Genomic DNA, 16,700 nt, shown 5'->3' on the forward strand with positions numbered 1-16,700 from the left:
ATCATACACTCATAACACATGTCACTGACAGTCATGGCCAATTTTAAACACTAGTCACTTCAAACACTTTGAAGTTGTCACTTTATTGATACTTGCACATTTAGACTGAGAAGAATTTCTGACTGACAGTTGTTTTTCTAATTCAAATCACATTAATTAAAGACACAGGACAAAACAGTCAGTCTCATCAGGACGAGGCAGATGGAGACAAAAGAAAAAAACAAACTGTGCATTTTTATCTCCTATTATTTCCTTAGGAATCTGCTTTAACTGGACGTCTGGACTCTTCCCACTGTGGGTAGAGTCTGAAATACAACTTAGAGGGAAACTAGTAGGGTACTCCAAGTTTACTACATACCTGAAGTATACTTTCATAAACTACACACAACAGGAGTATATATTGAAGTTTATTTCCACGATACTTCAAAGTGTACTTTCATAAACTAAAAGGTGGACTAGTACCTATAAGTCCAATACACAGTACAGTCGCAGTACAACATGAACTTAGATATGAACTATCTGTGTACTTAGTGTACTTCTTACACCTAAAGTATACTTTGACTGTACTTTTATAAACTAACACTGGGCTGGTTTACTTCAAAGTGTTTGTACTGCTTCAGTACTTCTTGGGTCTGTCTCACGTCCCCTTTGTCCTGGTGAGTCTCTGGTCATAACAGCTGCAGCTTTGGGGCTCGTCCTCTTCCTCCATGACGTCATGCTGCCATTTACTTCCTGAACACGTGTTGTACTACAGTACAAAGTACTACAACTACTCCCATATCTGCAGTAGTGTGCAGGTTGAGCTCACTGTGTAAACCCTGAGTGGCAGTGGGGGCTCCGGGGATCAGGGCTGACCAACATCCTGGCTCATATGGACTTTTAGTCCACATCTGGTCCGTGGACCACCTGCTGAGGACCAGACCTGACGTCGCTTTTCATTCGGTCTAAAGCAGTGACGCTAAAAAGACTCTTGTAGTCCAACGAGCCCGTTTCTTCTGGTTTGTTTTCATCTGATACGACGTTTGGGAGACGTAACGTCACACGACATCCGGTTGGTGACGTTTTCCGGGCTGCTCTGTCTCTTTCACGTTTGGGACAAATCGGGTTTCAAATCTGGTCCAATGTGTCCCCAGTCTGGACTGAGCTCAGCTTCAAAGCCTAAAAACAGCTTCCGGTCGTGTTGACAGCGGCGGACCCTTCTTCTTCTTTCGATTTATTGGCAGATTGCAAAGCAGCAAGAAGGGGTGAGGACTCAGGGCTCTGAAACCATCAGACCCGATCAGGACCAGTAAAATAATCGTGTTGACACCACACACCTGAGGATTGTTTAGACAGATAAAACCTGGAATCGGTCCACGACCTTAGTGAGGATGAAGATGTTGGGGGTGTTTGGGATCCTGGTGCACGGTAAGACCACCTTCCTCCCTCTGATCTGATTCACCAACACTTCAGCTCTTTGCTGTGTCATCCTCGGTGTAACTGCACCCTGATGGTGGTTTTTCACGCCCTGAGTCTGATCCACAGCCAAAGGACTGAGAAGAAACAGTGATGGCAATATGAAGCTTCATGAAGCCAATTGGGTCACAAAAGGCTTCACATGCACTGAGATCGAAAAATGAATTTCAGTGATTGATTATTGATTATTGTCACTGATGATTGATTATTGTCACTGATTATTGATTATTGTCATTGGTTATTGATTATTGTTGCTGATTATTGATTATTGACACTGATTATTGATTATTGTTGCTGATTATTGATTATTGACACTGATTATTGATTATTGTCACTGATTATTGATTATTGTCATTGGTTATTGATTATTGTTGCTGATTATTGATTATTGACACTGATTATTGTCATTGGTTATTGATTGTCACTGATGATTGATTATTGTCACTGATTATTGATTATTGTCACTGGTTATTGATTATTGTTACTGATTATTGATTATTGATTATTGTCACTGATGATTGATTATTGTTACTGATTATTGATTATTGTCACTGATTATTGTCACTGATGATTGATTATTGTTACTGATTATTGATTATTCACTGATGATTGATTATTGTCATTGATAAATGATTATTGTCACTGATGATTAATTATTGTTACTGATTATTGATTATTGTCACTGGTTATTGATTATTGTCATTGGTTATTGATTATTGTCACTGATTGATTTTCACTGATGATTGATTATTGTCACTGGTTATTGATTATTGTTATTGATTATTGTTACTGATTATTGATTATTGTCACTGATGATTGATTATTGTCACTGATTATTGATTATTTTTACTGATTATTGATTATTGTCACTGATTATTGATTATTGTCACTGATGATTGATTATTGTTACTGATGATTGATTATTGTCACTGATGATTGATTATTATCATTGATAATTGATTATTGTCACTGATGATTAATTATTGTTACTGGTTATTGATTATTGTCACTGGTTATTGATTATTGTCATTGGTTATTGATTATTGTCACTGATTGATTGTCACTGATGATTGATTATTGTCACTGATTATTGATTATTGTTACTGATTATTGTCACTGATTATTGATTATTGTCACTGATTATTGATTATTGTCACTGATTATTGATTGTTGTTACTGATTATGATTGTTATTATTTCTCACTGTGTTCTTGGTTTTTCAGGTTCCACAGGTTTTCATTTACAGGTTGATTCACTAAGGCTCATGTGTTTTTCATAATCATATCTGATGTTTATGTTCTTCCTGACCTAGTATAGTCTGACACTAAGGGACACAGGGTTCTCAAGGATGTTGGTGAGGAGGATCTGGGAGAAAGGTTCCTTAGGACACCAGGTGTGAGGAAGGGACCAGTATAACAGAGCAGGTCCAGGAGGGAGGGTTAACCGTCCAATGAGAATATAGCGTTTTAGAATACAGCCTTATTAGAGAATCACTCTGTAGAACAATAGGGAAGAACAGACTTAATTATCTGATTATGTCTGGTTTGTTTTCATCTGATACGATGTTTGAAAGACGTAATGTCACACGACATCCGGTAGGTGACATTGTCTCTCTTTGGTTGTTTTCTATACTGGTTTGCTCCTTTCTTGTAAGAAATATATTCTGAAAAAGACAATCAGTCTGCTCTCTGTTTATTGATCATCCAATGGGTTTTACCACAACACGCACACAAACCCCCTGTGAACCAGTCTGCAACAGAATTTCACATGTGCACTTTCCATTTGTATTTGAATGACAAAGTGTCTGAAGTCCTAACCTTCGACCTTTGACCTATAGTTTATGTCATGTCATCGTTATGGTTGATTACCAAAAAATGGGAACATGTCACTAAAGTTGACTTTTTAATGACCCACCTTCGTTTCCCTCTTTATTTTCATGCTCAAGTTTTACTTTCAAGCAGTAACAGTCACACAGCACCTTGGTACAGCATGAGGGTCTCTGGCTGCTTTCAGCCCAACACATCAGTTTTCATGGAAACACAAATGGGAGGTGACTCACAGAGAGACATCTGGGCCCTTATCAAATAGTCAAGGTTAGAGCAAACTGTGCTCACTGAGAGCAACAATTATATTTCCACAATACACAATAGGCCCCATTCAGAAGGGTTTCAGTTCTACTAAAGTCAGGTGGATCAGGTCACAGAAGGGTGAACATTTTCTCTAACAGCAAACACAACAAACATCTAAATGGATGTCTCCACTCTCCATCATCTTCTGATGATTTGTTCCCAGAAACAAACTAATAGCCTGTGGTCTGAGCAGCCACTGCATTTAAGGCAAACAGGGACTTTCCAGTCCAGGTCCCAACAATCTGAGCACTTCCTGCCCCTGATCATTGTTAGTTTGACTCTGCTGATCCAAAGTACAACTTTGTCATTTGGTTTGTACAAATGTTAGTCAGCAACATCATCTGAGTCCAGTTTAAACCACTGATGCACGTTTCTGTCACTGTGTCCTCACAGTTTCCCAGCATGCCTTTGGTGTAGAGGTGTATGAGGGGGTGGGGTCAGTCCTGCTGCCCTGCCAGATCTCTTCTGTACCTCTGCGTCCCACAGTGGTGTGGAGCCGCTACGACCTCACACCTTCAACCATCCACCAGCGCTACCCAGAAGGTGATGACTTCAAAAACCAAAACCAGCGTTTCAGAGACCGAACGTCGATGAAAACTGACACTCTGGTCACTGGAGACCTGAGCCTCACTCTGAGAAGACCCTGCCTCTCTGACAGCGGCAACTACACCTGCACCGTCACAGTGTTTGGAAACGAACAAAGACTGGCAGATGTAGAGCTACAGGTCAAAGGTCAGTACCATCACCTGCTGTAGGTACAGGTCAGAGGTCAGAGGTCATGTTGTTCTTTATGTTTCTGTTCTTCACAGATCCATTTCCACCCTGGGCCAAAGGTCTTGTTGCTGTGTCTGTGGTTCTTGTGGTTCTTGCTGTTGCTGTGGGTCTTTTCATATATTGTTACTACTTCAGGACAGGTATGTCACTACTACATTACCCATAATGCTGTTGGTTATCATGTTTCCTGTAGTTGATCTTTGACTGTGTCTCAGCTCATTTCAGGACCAAACAGAGAATGAATCAGTCTGATTGGTTCCTGACTCGTTCTTTGGGAACTGCTCCAAATGTCAGGAACAATGAAACATGTTTTCAGTCACAAACTAGTTTCCATTGGTTTCTGTTAGAGAAGGATGGAACAGGGAGCTGGTGTTCCTGTCAGTCCTGCTGCTGTCTGTCCAGCTCATGTTGTGTCTGTTGTCCTCTCAGTCCCACAGGTGGAGGTGGACTCAGGGGCGGAGTCTGTCCAGCTGCCCTGCAGAGCTTTAGTTAACCTGCTTCAAGTCTCCACAGTGAAGTGGACAGACAAGGACAACAGGAAGGCCCATGTGTATCAGGACGGCTCTGACCGACCTGAAGAACAGCACGAGTTTTACAGAAACAGAACAGAGATGAAGAAAGACCTGCTGAAAATTGGAGACTTCAGTCTGACCCTGAAACATCCAACAGTCAGAGACACAGACACCTACGCCTGCAGAGTCTACAAGGAGGAAAGAGTCCTGAGAGAGAAACAGGTGGAGCTCAAAGTCAAAGGTTAGTCTTTATGCTAAGCTAGACTAACTGTTCCAGCCTTCAGTCCTGGATCTAGAGGAGAAATTCTGTTAGACCCAGACCAATCAGCTCTGTCAGGGTTTAAAAAGCTCCATGTGTGGATCAGAGAGAGATCACAGCTGCTTTTCCTGTCAGTCCTGCTGCTGTTTGTCCAGCTCATGTTGTGTCTGTTGTCCTCTCAGTCCCACAGGTGGAGGTGGAATCAGGGGCGGAGTCTGTCCAGCTGCCCTTCAGAACCACAACTGACCTGCCTGAAGATGTCACAGTGGAGTGGAGGGACTGGAACAACAGGAAGGTCCATGTGTATCAGGACGGCTCTGACCGACCTGAAAAACAGGACGAGTTTTACAGAAATAGAACAGAGATGAAGAAAGACCTGCTGAGAACTGGAGACCTCAGTCTGACCCTTAAACATCCAATATGCAGAGGAATCTACATCTGCAGAGTCTACAACAGGGAGGGAAGAGTCCTGAGAGAGAAACAAGTGAAGCTCTGGGACAAAGGTCAGTTCAAAGTCTTTATGCTTTTTTGTATTAACTTTATTAAACACAAACAGAAAGAACAGAACAGAACAACTAGGGATGTTGGAATCTTCTCCTCCTTTGGGCTGCTCCCTTCAGGGGTCGCCACAGCCAATCATCTGCCTCCATTTAACCCTATCCTCTGTATCCTCCTCACCCACACCAACTATCCTCATGTCCTCCTTCACTACATCCAAGAACCTCCTCTTTGGTCTTCCTCTAGGCCTCCTTCCTGGCAGCTCTAACCTCAGCATCCTTTTACCAATGTATTCACTGTCCCTCCTCTGAACATGTCCAAACCATCTCAATCTGGCTTCCCTGGCTTTTTCTCCAAAACATCTAACATGAGCTGTCCCTCTGATGTCCTCATTCCTGATCCTATCCATCCTCGTCACTCCCAGAGAGAACCTCAACATCTTCAGCTCTGCTACCTCCAGCTCTGCCTCCTGTCTTTGTCTCAGTGCCACTGTCTCTAAACCAGACAACATTGCTGGTCTCACCACTGTCTTGTCCACCTTTCCTTTCATTCTTGCTGACACTCTTTTGTCACACATCACACCTGACACTTTCCTCCACCCGTTCCAACCTGCTTGTACACGTCTCTTCACTTCTTTTCCACACTCTCTGTTGCTCTGGACTGTTGACCCTAGGTCCTTAAGGCAAGGCAAGTTTATTTATATAGCACAATTCATACACAGAGTAATTCAAAGAGCTTTACAGAAATAAAAGACAGGTTAAAAATACAAAAGCAAGAATAAAAATAAAAGACATGTCACTGCTTTGTCACCATATTTGCCCCTCATGATATCGACCATCGGACCACGCTGACCCATATTTGTGGGTTGCCTACTTTCAGTTTGTTCCATCCCTGATGGACTAAAAGTACCTCAACACAGACTATCTGTGGAGACGATCCTGAGTCCCAGACTCTTACACCTAGGATCGAGTAGACTACAGCTGGAGGTTCCAAACCCCTGATTTAAGTCTACAGCTGTTTAGACCCGTATTCTAAGGATAACACTAAAGCGCCTGGTTTCCTAACCCCTGAGTCCCTGACCTAATTGGCTTTAGACCTAAGGTTCCTAACCTAATCAACTTAGAGTACAGACCATACTCTGTTGTCTCCCCAAACAGGACAAAAGTAGTGACAAAACAGTTTTTTAAAAAATAAATAAATAAATATTAGAGGAAACTGAGTGCAGATAAATCACTTTTGATAATACACTGTCAGTCTTTATATGTTATATGTCACACTAAAAGTTTTTAGCTTGGACTTATACATTGCCAGAGATGAGGCCTGTCTAACATCATCAGGAGACTATTCCAGGTTTTAGCTGCATAGAACTGAAACTGCTTCTCCCTGTTTAGTCCTGACTCTGGGCACGAGCAGAAGTCCTGTCCCTGATGGTCTCAGAGTCCGAGATGGTTCATATGGCACCAACATGTCAGAGATGTACTGTGGTGCTGAGCCATGAAGAGACTTATACACAATCAGGGCTGTTTTAAAGTCTATTCTCTGAGAGACAGGAAGCCAGTGCAGAGATCTAAGAACAGGAGTAATGTGGTTTTACTTCCTGGCTCTAGTCAGGACCCGAGCAGCAGCGTTCTGAATGTACTGTAGCTGCCTTACAGCTCGTTTTGAGAGCCCCGTGAACAGGCCGTTACAGTAATCTAACCTGTTAGAGATAAAAGCATGGATGAGTCTTTGTTTAGTCTGGTTTAGGCATGATCCCTTTGATTCTGGCAATGTTTTTGAGATGGTAAAAAGCTGACGATGTTATCGATTTAATGTGGCTGTTAAAATTCAAGTCTGAGTCCGTGATTACCCCTAGATTTCTAACTTGATTTTTAAATTTTAACGAAAGAGACTCGAGGTGACTGCTGACACTTTCTCTCTGTTTCTGTGGCCCAAAGATGATTATTTCAGTCTTGCCACTGTTTATTTTCAGAGAGTTGTTTTGCATCCACAGAGTGATCTGTTCAATACAGCAGCACTGTCAGGGTTGGTGCAGGGGGGTTGGAAGTTCAGACCAAGGAATGCCCACTCTGGTACTTAAGGTTCAAACGAGGCTTTATTCCAAACACAAGACTCAAAGGAGAACAGACATGCTTACAGGGAACTAAAGGAACACAGGTACATAAGCCAAGGGTCGAGACAACACAAACCAAGGAGACGAGACAAGAGGGTCAAGGTCACACACCTAGGGGGGAAAACAAACACGATCAAAGGCCTGGGGTCACACACACCTCGGGGACACACCAGGCTTACACAGACAACACAGGGTCGAAGGTCTGGGGTCACACACACCTCGGGGACACACCAGACTCACACAACAAACAAGGGTCGAAGGCCTGGGATCACACACACCTCGGGGACACACCAGACTCACACAACAAACAAAGGTCGAAGGCCTGGGATCACACACATCTCGGGGACACACCAGGCTTACACAGACAACACAGGGTCGAAGGTCTGGGGTCACACACACCTCGGGGACACACCAGACTCACACAACAAACAAGGGTCGAAGGCCTGGGATCACACTCACCTCGGGGACACACCAGGCTTACACAGACAACACAGGGTCGAAGGTCTGGGGTCACACACACCTCGGGGACACACCAGACTCACACAACAAACAAGGGTCGAAGGCCTGGGATCACACACATCTCGGGGACACACCAGGCTTACACAGCAAACAAGCAGAGTAGGAACCACGCAAGAGACACAAGACAAGACTAGAACATGAACGAGGCAAACTTAAACACTAGGGAGACAAGGCAGAAACAAGAGGAACTAGACATGTAGCGAGCTAACAAGAAAACGAGACATTGTGAAGAGCACATACAAACAGAGGCAACAAACTTAACTCAAACCCAGGAGAACAAAGGCAGACGGCAGATCTGGCAGTACTGGCAAGTGAAAACATGCGAGGGGAGACAACCACATATCAGGGCAGATGACCTAGCAAAGAAACAAAGACTGAACCAAGGTATAAGAAGGGAAGGAACACAAACGAGGCAAGGGTGCAAACAATCAACTAATTGGGTCAAAGTAAAGTGGAACAAGGGAAAACAAAACCATATCCTAAAGAACTACAAAATAAAAGCACAAAACAGGAACTCAGAAACACAGATCCTGACAAGCACAGTAAATCGACTGGTCCATATTCACCAGCTGTGAGTGAAATGTAAATCTGAGTGTCATCTGCATAGTTATGGTAGGACACATTATTGCTGCGTATTAACTGGCCTAAAGGAAACATGTAAAGATTAAACAAAAGGGGTCCCAAGATGGACCCCTGGGGGACCCCGACATGTCAACGCCAGTTGGTCTGAGACACAGTTACCAACTTCAATGAAATACTTTCTGTCTTCAGGATAGGACTTAAACCATTTAAGGGCAGTACCAGAGATGTCTATCCAGTCCTCTAACCTTTGTAACAGGATCACATGGTCCACTGTGTTAAAAGCAGCACTTAAATCTAGCAGTACTAAGACAGAGACTCTGCCAGCGTCAGTGTTCAGACGAATGTCATTTGTCACCTTGATGAGGGCAGTTTCAGTGCTGTGATGGGGCCAAAAACCTGACTGAAAATCATCAGAGCAGTTGTTTGGCATGAGAAAGTCAGTAAGTTGTTGGTAAACAACTTTTTCAAGGATTTTGCCTAAAAACAGCAGGTTTGATATGGGCCAGTAGTTGTTCAGTACCATAGCATCAAGACTGCTCTTCTTCAGGAGAGGCTTGATGACAGCAATTTTTAAGACCCTTGGAAATGTTCCAGACTGTAATGAGTTATTAACCAATTGAGTGAGTTGTGGTAACAAACTGCTTAGTACTGATTTCAGAAATCTAGTGGGTAAAACATCAAGGCACCAGGTGGATGAACTCAGACTTGAGATGGTCTCTTCAACTGTTATGTCATTTACTGGTGTAAAGTGTGTCAGTTCTACCAAGTGTCTCCTGAATGGCTGCAGAGTTGGTATCTGCCTTGTGCAATTTATTGTTTGTTTAATACGCTGAATCTTCCATACACTTCCATACCTCCACAGTTATGTCATCAGGACCAACTGCCTTTCCACTCTTCATCCTCTTCAACGCCTTCCTCACTTCATCCTTACTGATCTTTGCTACTTCCTGCTCCACAACAGTCACCTCTTCTACTCTGTGCTCTCTGACATTTTCCTCATTCATCAACTCTTCAAAGTATTCCTTCCATCTTTCCATCACACTTGTGGCACCTGTCAACACATTTCCATTCCTGTCCTTGATCACCCTAACCTGCTGCACATCCTTCTCATCTCTGTCTCTGTCTCACCAACCTGTTCAAATCCACCTCTCCCTCCTTAGAGTCCAACCTATCATACAAATCCTCATATGCCCTTTGTTTGGCCTTTGCCACCTCTACCTTCACCTTACGCTGCATCTCCCTGTACTCCTGTCTGTTCTCTTCTGTCCTCTGTGTCCCACTTCTTCTTAGCTAACCTTTTCCTCTTAACACACTCCTGAACTTCCTCATTCCATCACCAAGTCTCCTTATCTACTTTCCTCTTTCCAGATGACACCAAGTACCCTCCCACCTGTCTCCCTGATCACTTTAGCTGTAGCTGTCCAGTCATCTGGAAGAACCTCCTGACCTCCCAGAGCCTGTTTCAGCTCCTCCCTGAAAGCCACACAACACTCTTCATTTTTCAACTTCCACCACTTGGTCCTCTGCTCTGCCCTTGTCCTCTTCATCTTCCTCACCACCAGAGTCATCCTACACACCACCATCCTATGCTGTCTGGCTACACTCTCCCCAGCCACTACTTTGCAGTCACTGATCTCTTTCAGGTTGGAACGTCTGCACAAGATGTAATCAACTTGTGTGCTCCTGCCTCCACTCTTATATGTCGCCCTATGCTCCTCCCTTTTCTGGAAAAATGTGTTCACTACAGCCATTTCCATCCTTTTTGTGAAGTCTACCACCATCTGTCCTGCATTCCTGTCCTGCATACCAAACTTACCCATCACTTCCTCATCACCTCTGTTTCCTTCACCAACATGTCCGTTGAAGTCTGCCCCAATCATCACTCTCTCACCACTAGAGATACCCTGGATCACCTCATCCATCTCCCTCCAGAATTTCTCCTTCTCTTCTAACTCACATCCTACCTGTGGGGCATAACCACTGACAACATTCAACATCACACCTTCAACTTCTAGCTTCAGACTCATCACCCTATCTGACACTCTCTTCACCTCCAGAACATTCCTAGCAAAATCCTCTTTCAGGATAACTCCTACTCCATTCGTCTTTCCATCCACACCATGATGAAACAGCCTACTCTAAGTCCTACACTCTTGCCCTTCCTCTTCTCTCTTTGCCTACGAACACGCCTTCCTCCTCTCCTTCTTCGACCAACAGTAGTCCAGTTTCCACTGGCACCCTGTAGGTCAACAGCACCAGTTGCGGATCCAGCTGGAGTCCATGTCCTTTGGAAATCTAAAGCAGCGATTTAACAGGGAGGATTTGTTCAGCACTTTAAATGAGGTTTTTCTCCCTTTGTTAGTGACACTGTGTTTTTTAAGGTCAGGCCCAAACTGGTTTCCAGGGTCTGCCATTGGTAAGACCATCCCAGTATGACATTACATGAGGAACAGTCAAAGCCAGTTGTTGGGAAGTGCTCTGATTGATGGTTTGGTTGCTATGGTGACTGACTAAAAAGCATCGTCCCTCCATTCGTTTGAATGGGGCCAATATGTGAAACAATAGGAGCCACCAACGAAAAGGGTCTCAGCAGCAGAACAACAAATGAAGGAAGTTTTCATGGACTCCAACTGAAAATCCCCCTGGACATACAGGAATGGACTAAGCTGAGAGGAATTCTGTATCATTCTCTAACTGAGCCTTGGCTTCAACAGCTGAGCCACTAAAATGATACTGCTATTAAAGTGGTTTCCAAAGAAAACAGGTTTGTTTCTGGACCTGATTCTCCTGTTGGTTCATATATAGTCTGTGTTTCAACATGAGAGACCAGGGAAGCAGCATCTGTTGGTGAAAACTAGAGTCTGATGGGGATCTTTGAGACCTCATAGCTGCAGACCAACACAAACCTTAGACGACCTGTTTTAGAGAAAATATAGGAGGGGACTGTCAGATATTGAGGAAAGAGAGGACCAGGAAAAAAGCCAACACAAAGCTCAATCCTTTTGGTAAGTTTATTGTTGGATGTAATAAGGAACTAAATGAGGGTTCTGAAGGAGACCATGATATTGCTGAGAACCAGAGTTCGCTATGGATGCTGTGGTTACGATTCAAGTCCGAGCCAGGTACCAACTGGTGGGCCTAGAGCGATGGGAGTCGAGGTCCGGATGATTTCCCGCAGAGCAACATCTGCTGGTTCAGGTTTATCCTTGGTCAGAGGATCAAGGAATACTAGCAGGACAACGAAAACTCATAATCGATTAGCTGTAGCTCCCTGACCTGGAAACTCAGACTATCCGGCAACTTGTCAATGGCTATGGAGCGGTGTAAGAGCTGTGAAGAGAGGAGAACAAACAGGTGAGTCTTGTTACCTCATCAGCCGAGTGGAAGCGAGAGATGTCTCACTGTGCGTGGGCACTTAACAATAAAGGCGAGAAACGGAAGTCAAGTTGTCGGACACGACTGGGACAGCGTTCCACATAGAGCCAGGATCACTTAGAAAACCTCTAAACAATTTAGCTTCACAGTGAAAAATCATCCACCATGTTCCCGAGAATTAATCAGGACAGTCTTAATATCATGGATCTTCCTCCTCCATGTAAAGTCCAGGAACAGCCCATCAGTGTTTCCAAGGTGGGACCATCACCATCCACGGAGAGTGCTGCATAAGGGGGTCTGGACAGACCTTCAGCCTTGGAGAGCGGCGTTCTGCCCTTAAAGAATCTAACCAGGGTCGCAGGGATCTGCTGGAGCCATGAATTCACTTTCTTTGGGTTGACGAAGTACCTGATCCACAACCTTCAGTTCCAAGGATTCCTAAGTCAGTGACTTGGTTTGTAACTGGAAGATTGCAAATGAGAGAAGTCGTGCAATCTTTAATGGCCATTAACTCCCATTGGTTTCTATTCAGACGTAAACCAGAGGCTTTAGAGAAGGACTCAGTCAATTGTGATCCAATGGAGACCTGAGATCTATCCTGCAGAACCACTGTGGTCCCATCAGCTGACTGACCAAATGTGTTGCTGCCACCCTGATTCCCCTCAGAGCTAAGGAAGATACAGATAAAATAAAGCTGTGAGTGTCTATGAGATCACTGGAGTCCAGCAGATCTAATCCAAGTCTAATATTATTGACAATAGGAGGATTTTCATAGACCCAGACTGTGTTTCATCTCTAACTGAGTTTAGGACATCTTTAACTGTGTTGGCACAAAGCTGAGACTCTGCTCATTATTAAGGAGCGGTATAGGAGCCAGTTATCAATGGAGACTACATGTTTCTGGACTGTGGAATCAGAGAAATAAGGTCTTGGCTCATTGATGCTGGAAGAGATTTGTTTTCAGTGCTTTCTTTGAATAGCTCAGTCACAAAGGGAGAGATCTGCTGTGCAAAGCTTTTCTAAAAGTTCTGCTTTTTCAGGACACACGTTGTTTGGAGAACTTCTTCAGGACTAATGGGACCATCCCATCATGCTTTTCCATCATCAGTCAGTCTTTACACTGGTTTATAGAGTCCAGGAAGGAGGAAACAGATTCATCACAGTAACTGCACTGACACATTTCCCATCAAACTGACCGCAATAGTCTGTAATTCCACCAATCAGATCATCAGTTCTTCATTTATCAAGACATGAGTGTTTGAGCCAAACTGAAGAAATAGGACTTTGGTTCTCCTTCTTCCATCCATGTCCCTGGAGACCTTACAAAGGCCCCTCTGCTTTACATTTCTATAGATCATCAAATTTATTTTGAATCTTTGATATTCACATTTTTCAACATCAGATCATTTTCATGTCTTGGTGGAGAAGTGAGTTTCAGAAGGGAATCTTCCTCATCTGCCCTTTGCTAATTCACTACAGAGCTGTCTGAACAAAGTTCCCATGTCATATTCCCATCAATCCCAATTAATGCCCAGTCATTTCCTAGTTTCTGCTGTTTTCCAGTTTGTGTTCATCAGATCTATAATTGTCTCTTTGACTTCTGAAAACTGAAGAAGTGAAGTCTCTCATTTCCATAAAGATGCTCTTTGGCAGGATGAGATGAAAGAGACTGAGATATAGACTGGCCTGTGATCAGTCAGGGGCCAATCAATGAAAGGTTGTTTTGTTCAAAGAAAATGTGTCAGTGCTGCTGCTGCTGCTGTCTGTCCAGCTCATGTTGTGTCTGTTGTCTTCTCAGTCCCACAGGTGGAGGTGAAGGTGGACTCAGGGGCGGAGTCTGTCCAGCTGCCCTTCATAACCACAGCTGACCTGCCTGGAGACGTCACAGTGGAGTGGAAGGACTGGAAAAACAGGAAGGTCCATGTGTATCAGGACGGCTCTGACCGACCTGAAAAACAGGACGGGTTTTACAGAACCAGAACAGAGATGAAGAAAGACCTGCTGAGAACTGGAGACCTCAGTCTGACTCTGAAACATCCAACAGACATAGGAGTCTTCACCTGCAGAGTCTACAGGGATGGAAGAGTCCTGATGGAGAAACAAGTGTGGCTCTGGGTCAAAGGTCAGTTCAAAGTCTTTATGCTAAGCTGACTCTGGGCTTGTGTTGGACCCAAACACTGGACACACTTTCCAGTATCAGTGAAATGTCAAAGAGCCTCCTCCACCCTCGTGTTATACAGCACCACCTTTAACTTTGTCAGTTTAGTTAGTCCACATAAAGTCCTCAGTCAGAGCCAGTAAATAAAGGTTTGATCTGGACATTTGACAATGACACTAAGTTAGTGAAGAAACAGGGAGTTGTGCTGTTGGTTGTTCACACACCACGGACTCTGTCTCTGTTAAATGGACCAATGGGACAGATTCCAGACTGGAACCAGTCAGACCTGTTTCCACTACAAATATTTCACTTCATACAGTCAAAGAAAATGTGTCAGTGCTGCTGCTGCTGCTGTCTGTCCAGCTCATGTTGTGTCTGTTGTCCTCTCAGTCCCACAGGAGGAGGTGGTGGTGGAATCAGGGGCGGAGTCTGTCCAGCTGCCCTTCATAACCACAGCTGACCTGCCTGGAGACGTCACAATGAAGTGGAAGGACAAGGACAACAGGAAGGTCCATGTGTATCAGGACGGCTCTGACCGACCTGAAGAACAGGACGAGTTTTACAGAAACAGAACAGAGATGAAGAAAGACCTGCTGAGAACTGGAGACCTCAGTCTGACCCTGAAACATCCAACAGACAGAGACATCTTCACCTGCAGAGTCTACAGGGAGGGAAGAGTCCTGATGGAGAAAGATGTAAAGCTCGAAGTCAAAGATCAAAGGTCAGAGGTCTCTGTGTTTGTCTCTGGTTGTTTGTTTGTCTCTGGTTGTTTGTCTCTGACTGTCTTCTGTCTCCTCTGCAGACCAGTGAAGAGAATTGAGGACAAAGAAGAATCAGTGGACATCAGGAACAGAAGCAGCTCCACTGATCCAACTCCTCTGATGGCTGATCAATCAGTTTGATCAGTCTTTGATTATTGGTCAGATCTGACTTTGGATCAGAGAGAAAATGGAGGTGAAGGAGCTGATGGACGATGGATGAAGAACAGAGGACGCTTTGTCTTCTTCTTCACTCTGACTCCTCCTGACTCTCACAGTCTGACACTCACTATTGATCAGTATTGATCAGTGATGTCACAGTGATCGGTGTGAAATGACAACACCAGGAAACTGTTTATGGAGATGATTAGGGTTGAAAATGCCTCTTTTCCTCACCTTGAAGATTTGTTGACTTCATATACTTCAAGTCTTCTAAATATTCTGGATGTTAATGTTCCTGGACAGTGAGACTGGCTCAGACTAAGAAGGATGAATGCAGCCAGATCCAGAGAAGAAAAGTTAGTTTTACTGCCAGGTACAGCAAAGAACTTTACAGTAATAGGAATTTGGCTTGGTGCCTGCTGCAAACATATTTAACACATTTAGAATAAACTTGAATTAAATAAAATTTAATTTCATTAAAATAAAAATAAATACTATATGCAGAAAAATTGTGCATGAGTTTGCATGAAAAGTAGTGGTGAATCCAAATAACTGTGTGAAGTTTTATTGATTCTCATTTAATTTGTTGCTGAACTATTGACTCTGGTTAGTTACTAAGTTTGTCATGTGTTTGAAGAAATTATTGTTCCCACCTTAGAAAACATTCTAAACACTTAAAGGAAAGATTTAGTTTTTAGACAGATCCCTGCAGAATCCTCAAGATTCTCTGGAGACTCTCAAGAGCCTCTCGCTCTGAGGAGAAAGCCCCTCAGACAGGAGCACTGACTCAAAACCAGAACCTTAATTAATTAAGATCTCTTTTCCACCCTGCAAACCACCTAGTGTTCTAGTGTTCTCATGTTTTATTGCTTAATTCATCTAGTTTCTCTGCTCAGTTCTCCCTCTGTTCCCCCTATGTAAACATCCTGTATCTACCATGGAAATAGTTGAATAAATCTTAAAAAGCATCTGTGACTGGCATCATTGATGTTATTTCACACAGTAAATATGTCACTGAATCTGGAAACTCTCCCTCAGATTGTTGATTGGTTTCCTGTGTTACTCATCAACTGACTGGTTGATCTGCCATCAGAGGATCTGGTGCCCTGAAATGATGAAGATGGTCTATGATGTTCATAATTCATAAACTAGACTGAAACCCCATTAAACATCTGTGCAGACCTGAAGACAGCAGTTCCCAGACTCTGCCCATCCAGTCTGATGGAGCTTATGTCAGGAACAACAGGATCTAAATCCAGATGGGAGCAGCCTGTAGAGACCGACCTAAAAAGATTCAGAGCTGTAATAACAAATATATAAGCAGCTTCTACAAACTATTGAATGAAGGATCTGAATGTAAAAGAGATTGAAGGTAAAATGATGTTTCCTCTGCTATGATGCTTTATT

At 43.5% G+C, this 16,700-nt stretch overlaps 1 protein-coding gene across 2 annotated transcripts; it reads left to right on the forward strand.

The window, feature by feature from the left end:
* The first annotated feature begins 746 nt into the window (after positions 1-746).
* LOC113139538 (uncharacterized) lies at positions 747-16,200 on the forward strand. Of its 2 annotated transcripts, XM_026322853.2 has the most exons (7): positions 747-1,407; positions 3,977-4,315; positions 4,393-4,497; positions 4,787-5,110; positions 5,311-5,631; positions 14,764-15,094; positions 15,176-16,200. In XM_026322853.2, the coding sequence occupies exons 1-7, from the start codon at positions 1,371-1,373 to the stop codon at positions 15,273-15,275; spliced, it is 1,557 nt and encodes a 518-aa protein (XP_026178638.1). In that variant the 5' UTR covers positions 747-1,370; the 3' UTR covers positions 15,276-16,200. The 2 variants fall into 2 exon arrangements, with proteins under 2 accessions (XP_026178638.1, XP_026178649.1); XM_026322864.2 differs by lacking the exon at positions 4,787-5,110.
* Positions 16,201-16,700: the final 500 nt, after the last annotated feature.

Source organism: Mastacembelus armatus, chromosome 18 (genome assembly GCF_900324485.2).
Source record: "Mastacembelus armatus chromosome 18, fMasArm1.2, whole genome shotgun sequence".
Taxonomy (NCBI): Eukaryota; Metazoa; Chordata; class Actinopteri; order Synbranchiformes; family Mastacembelidae; genus Mastacembelus; species Mastacembelus armatus.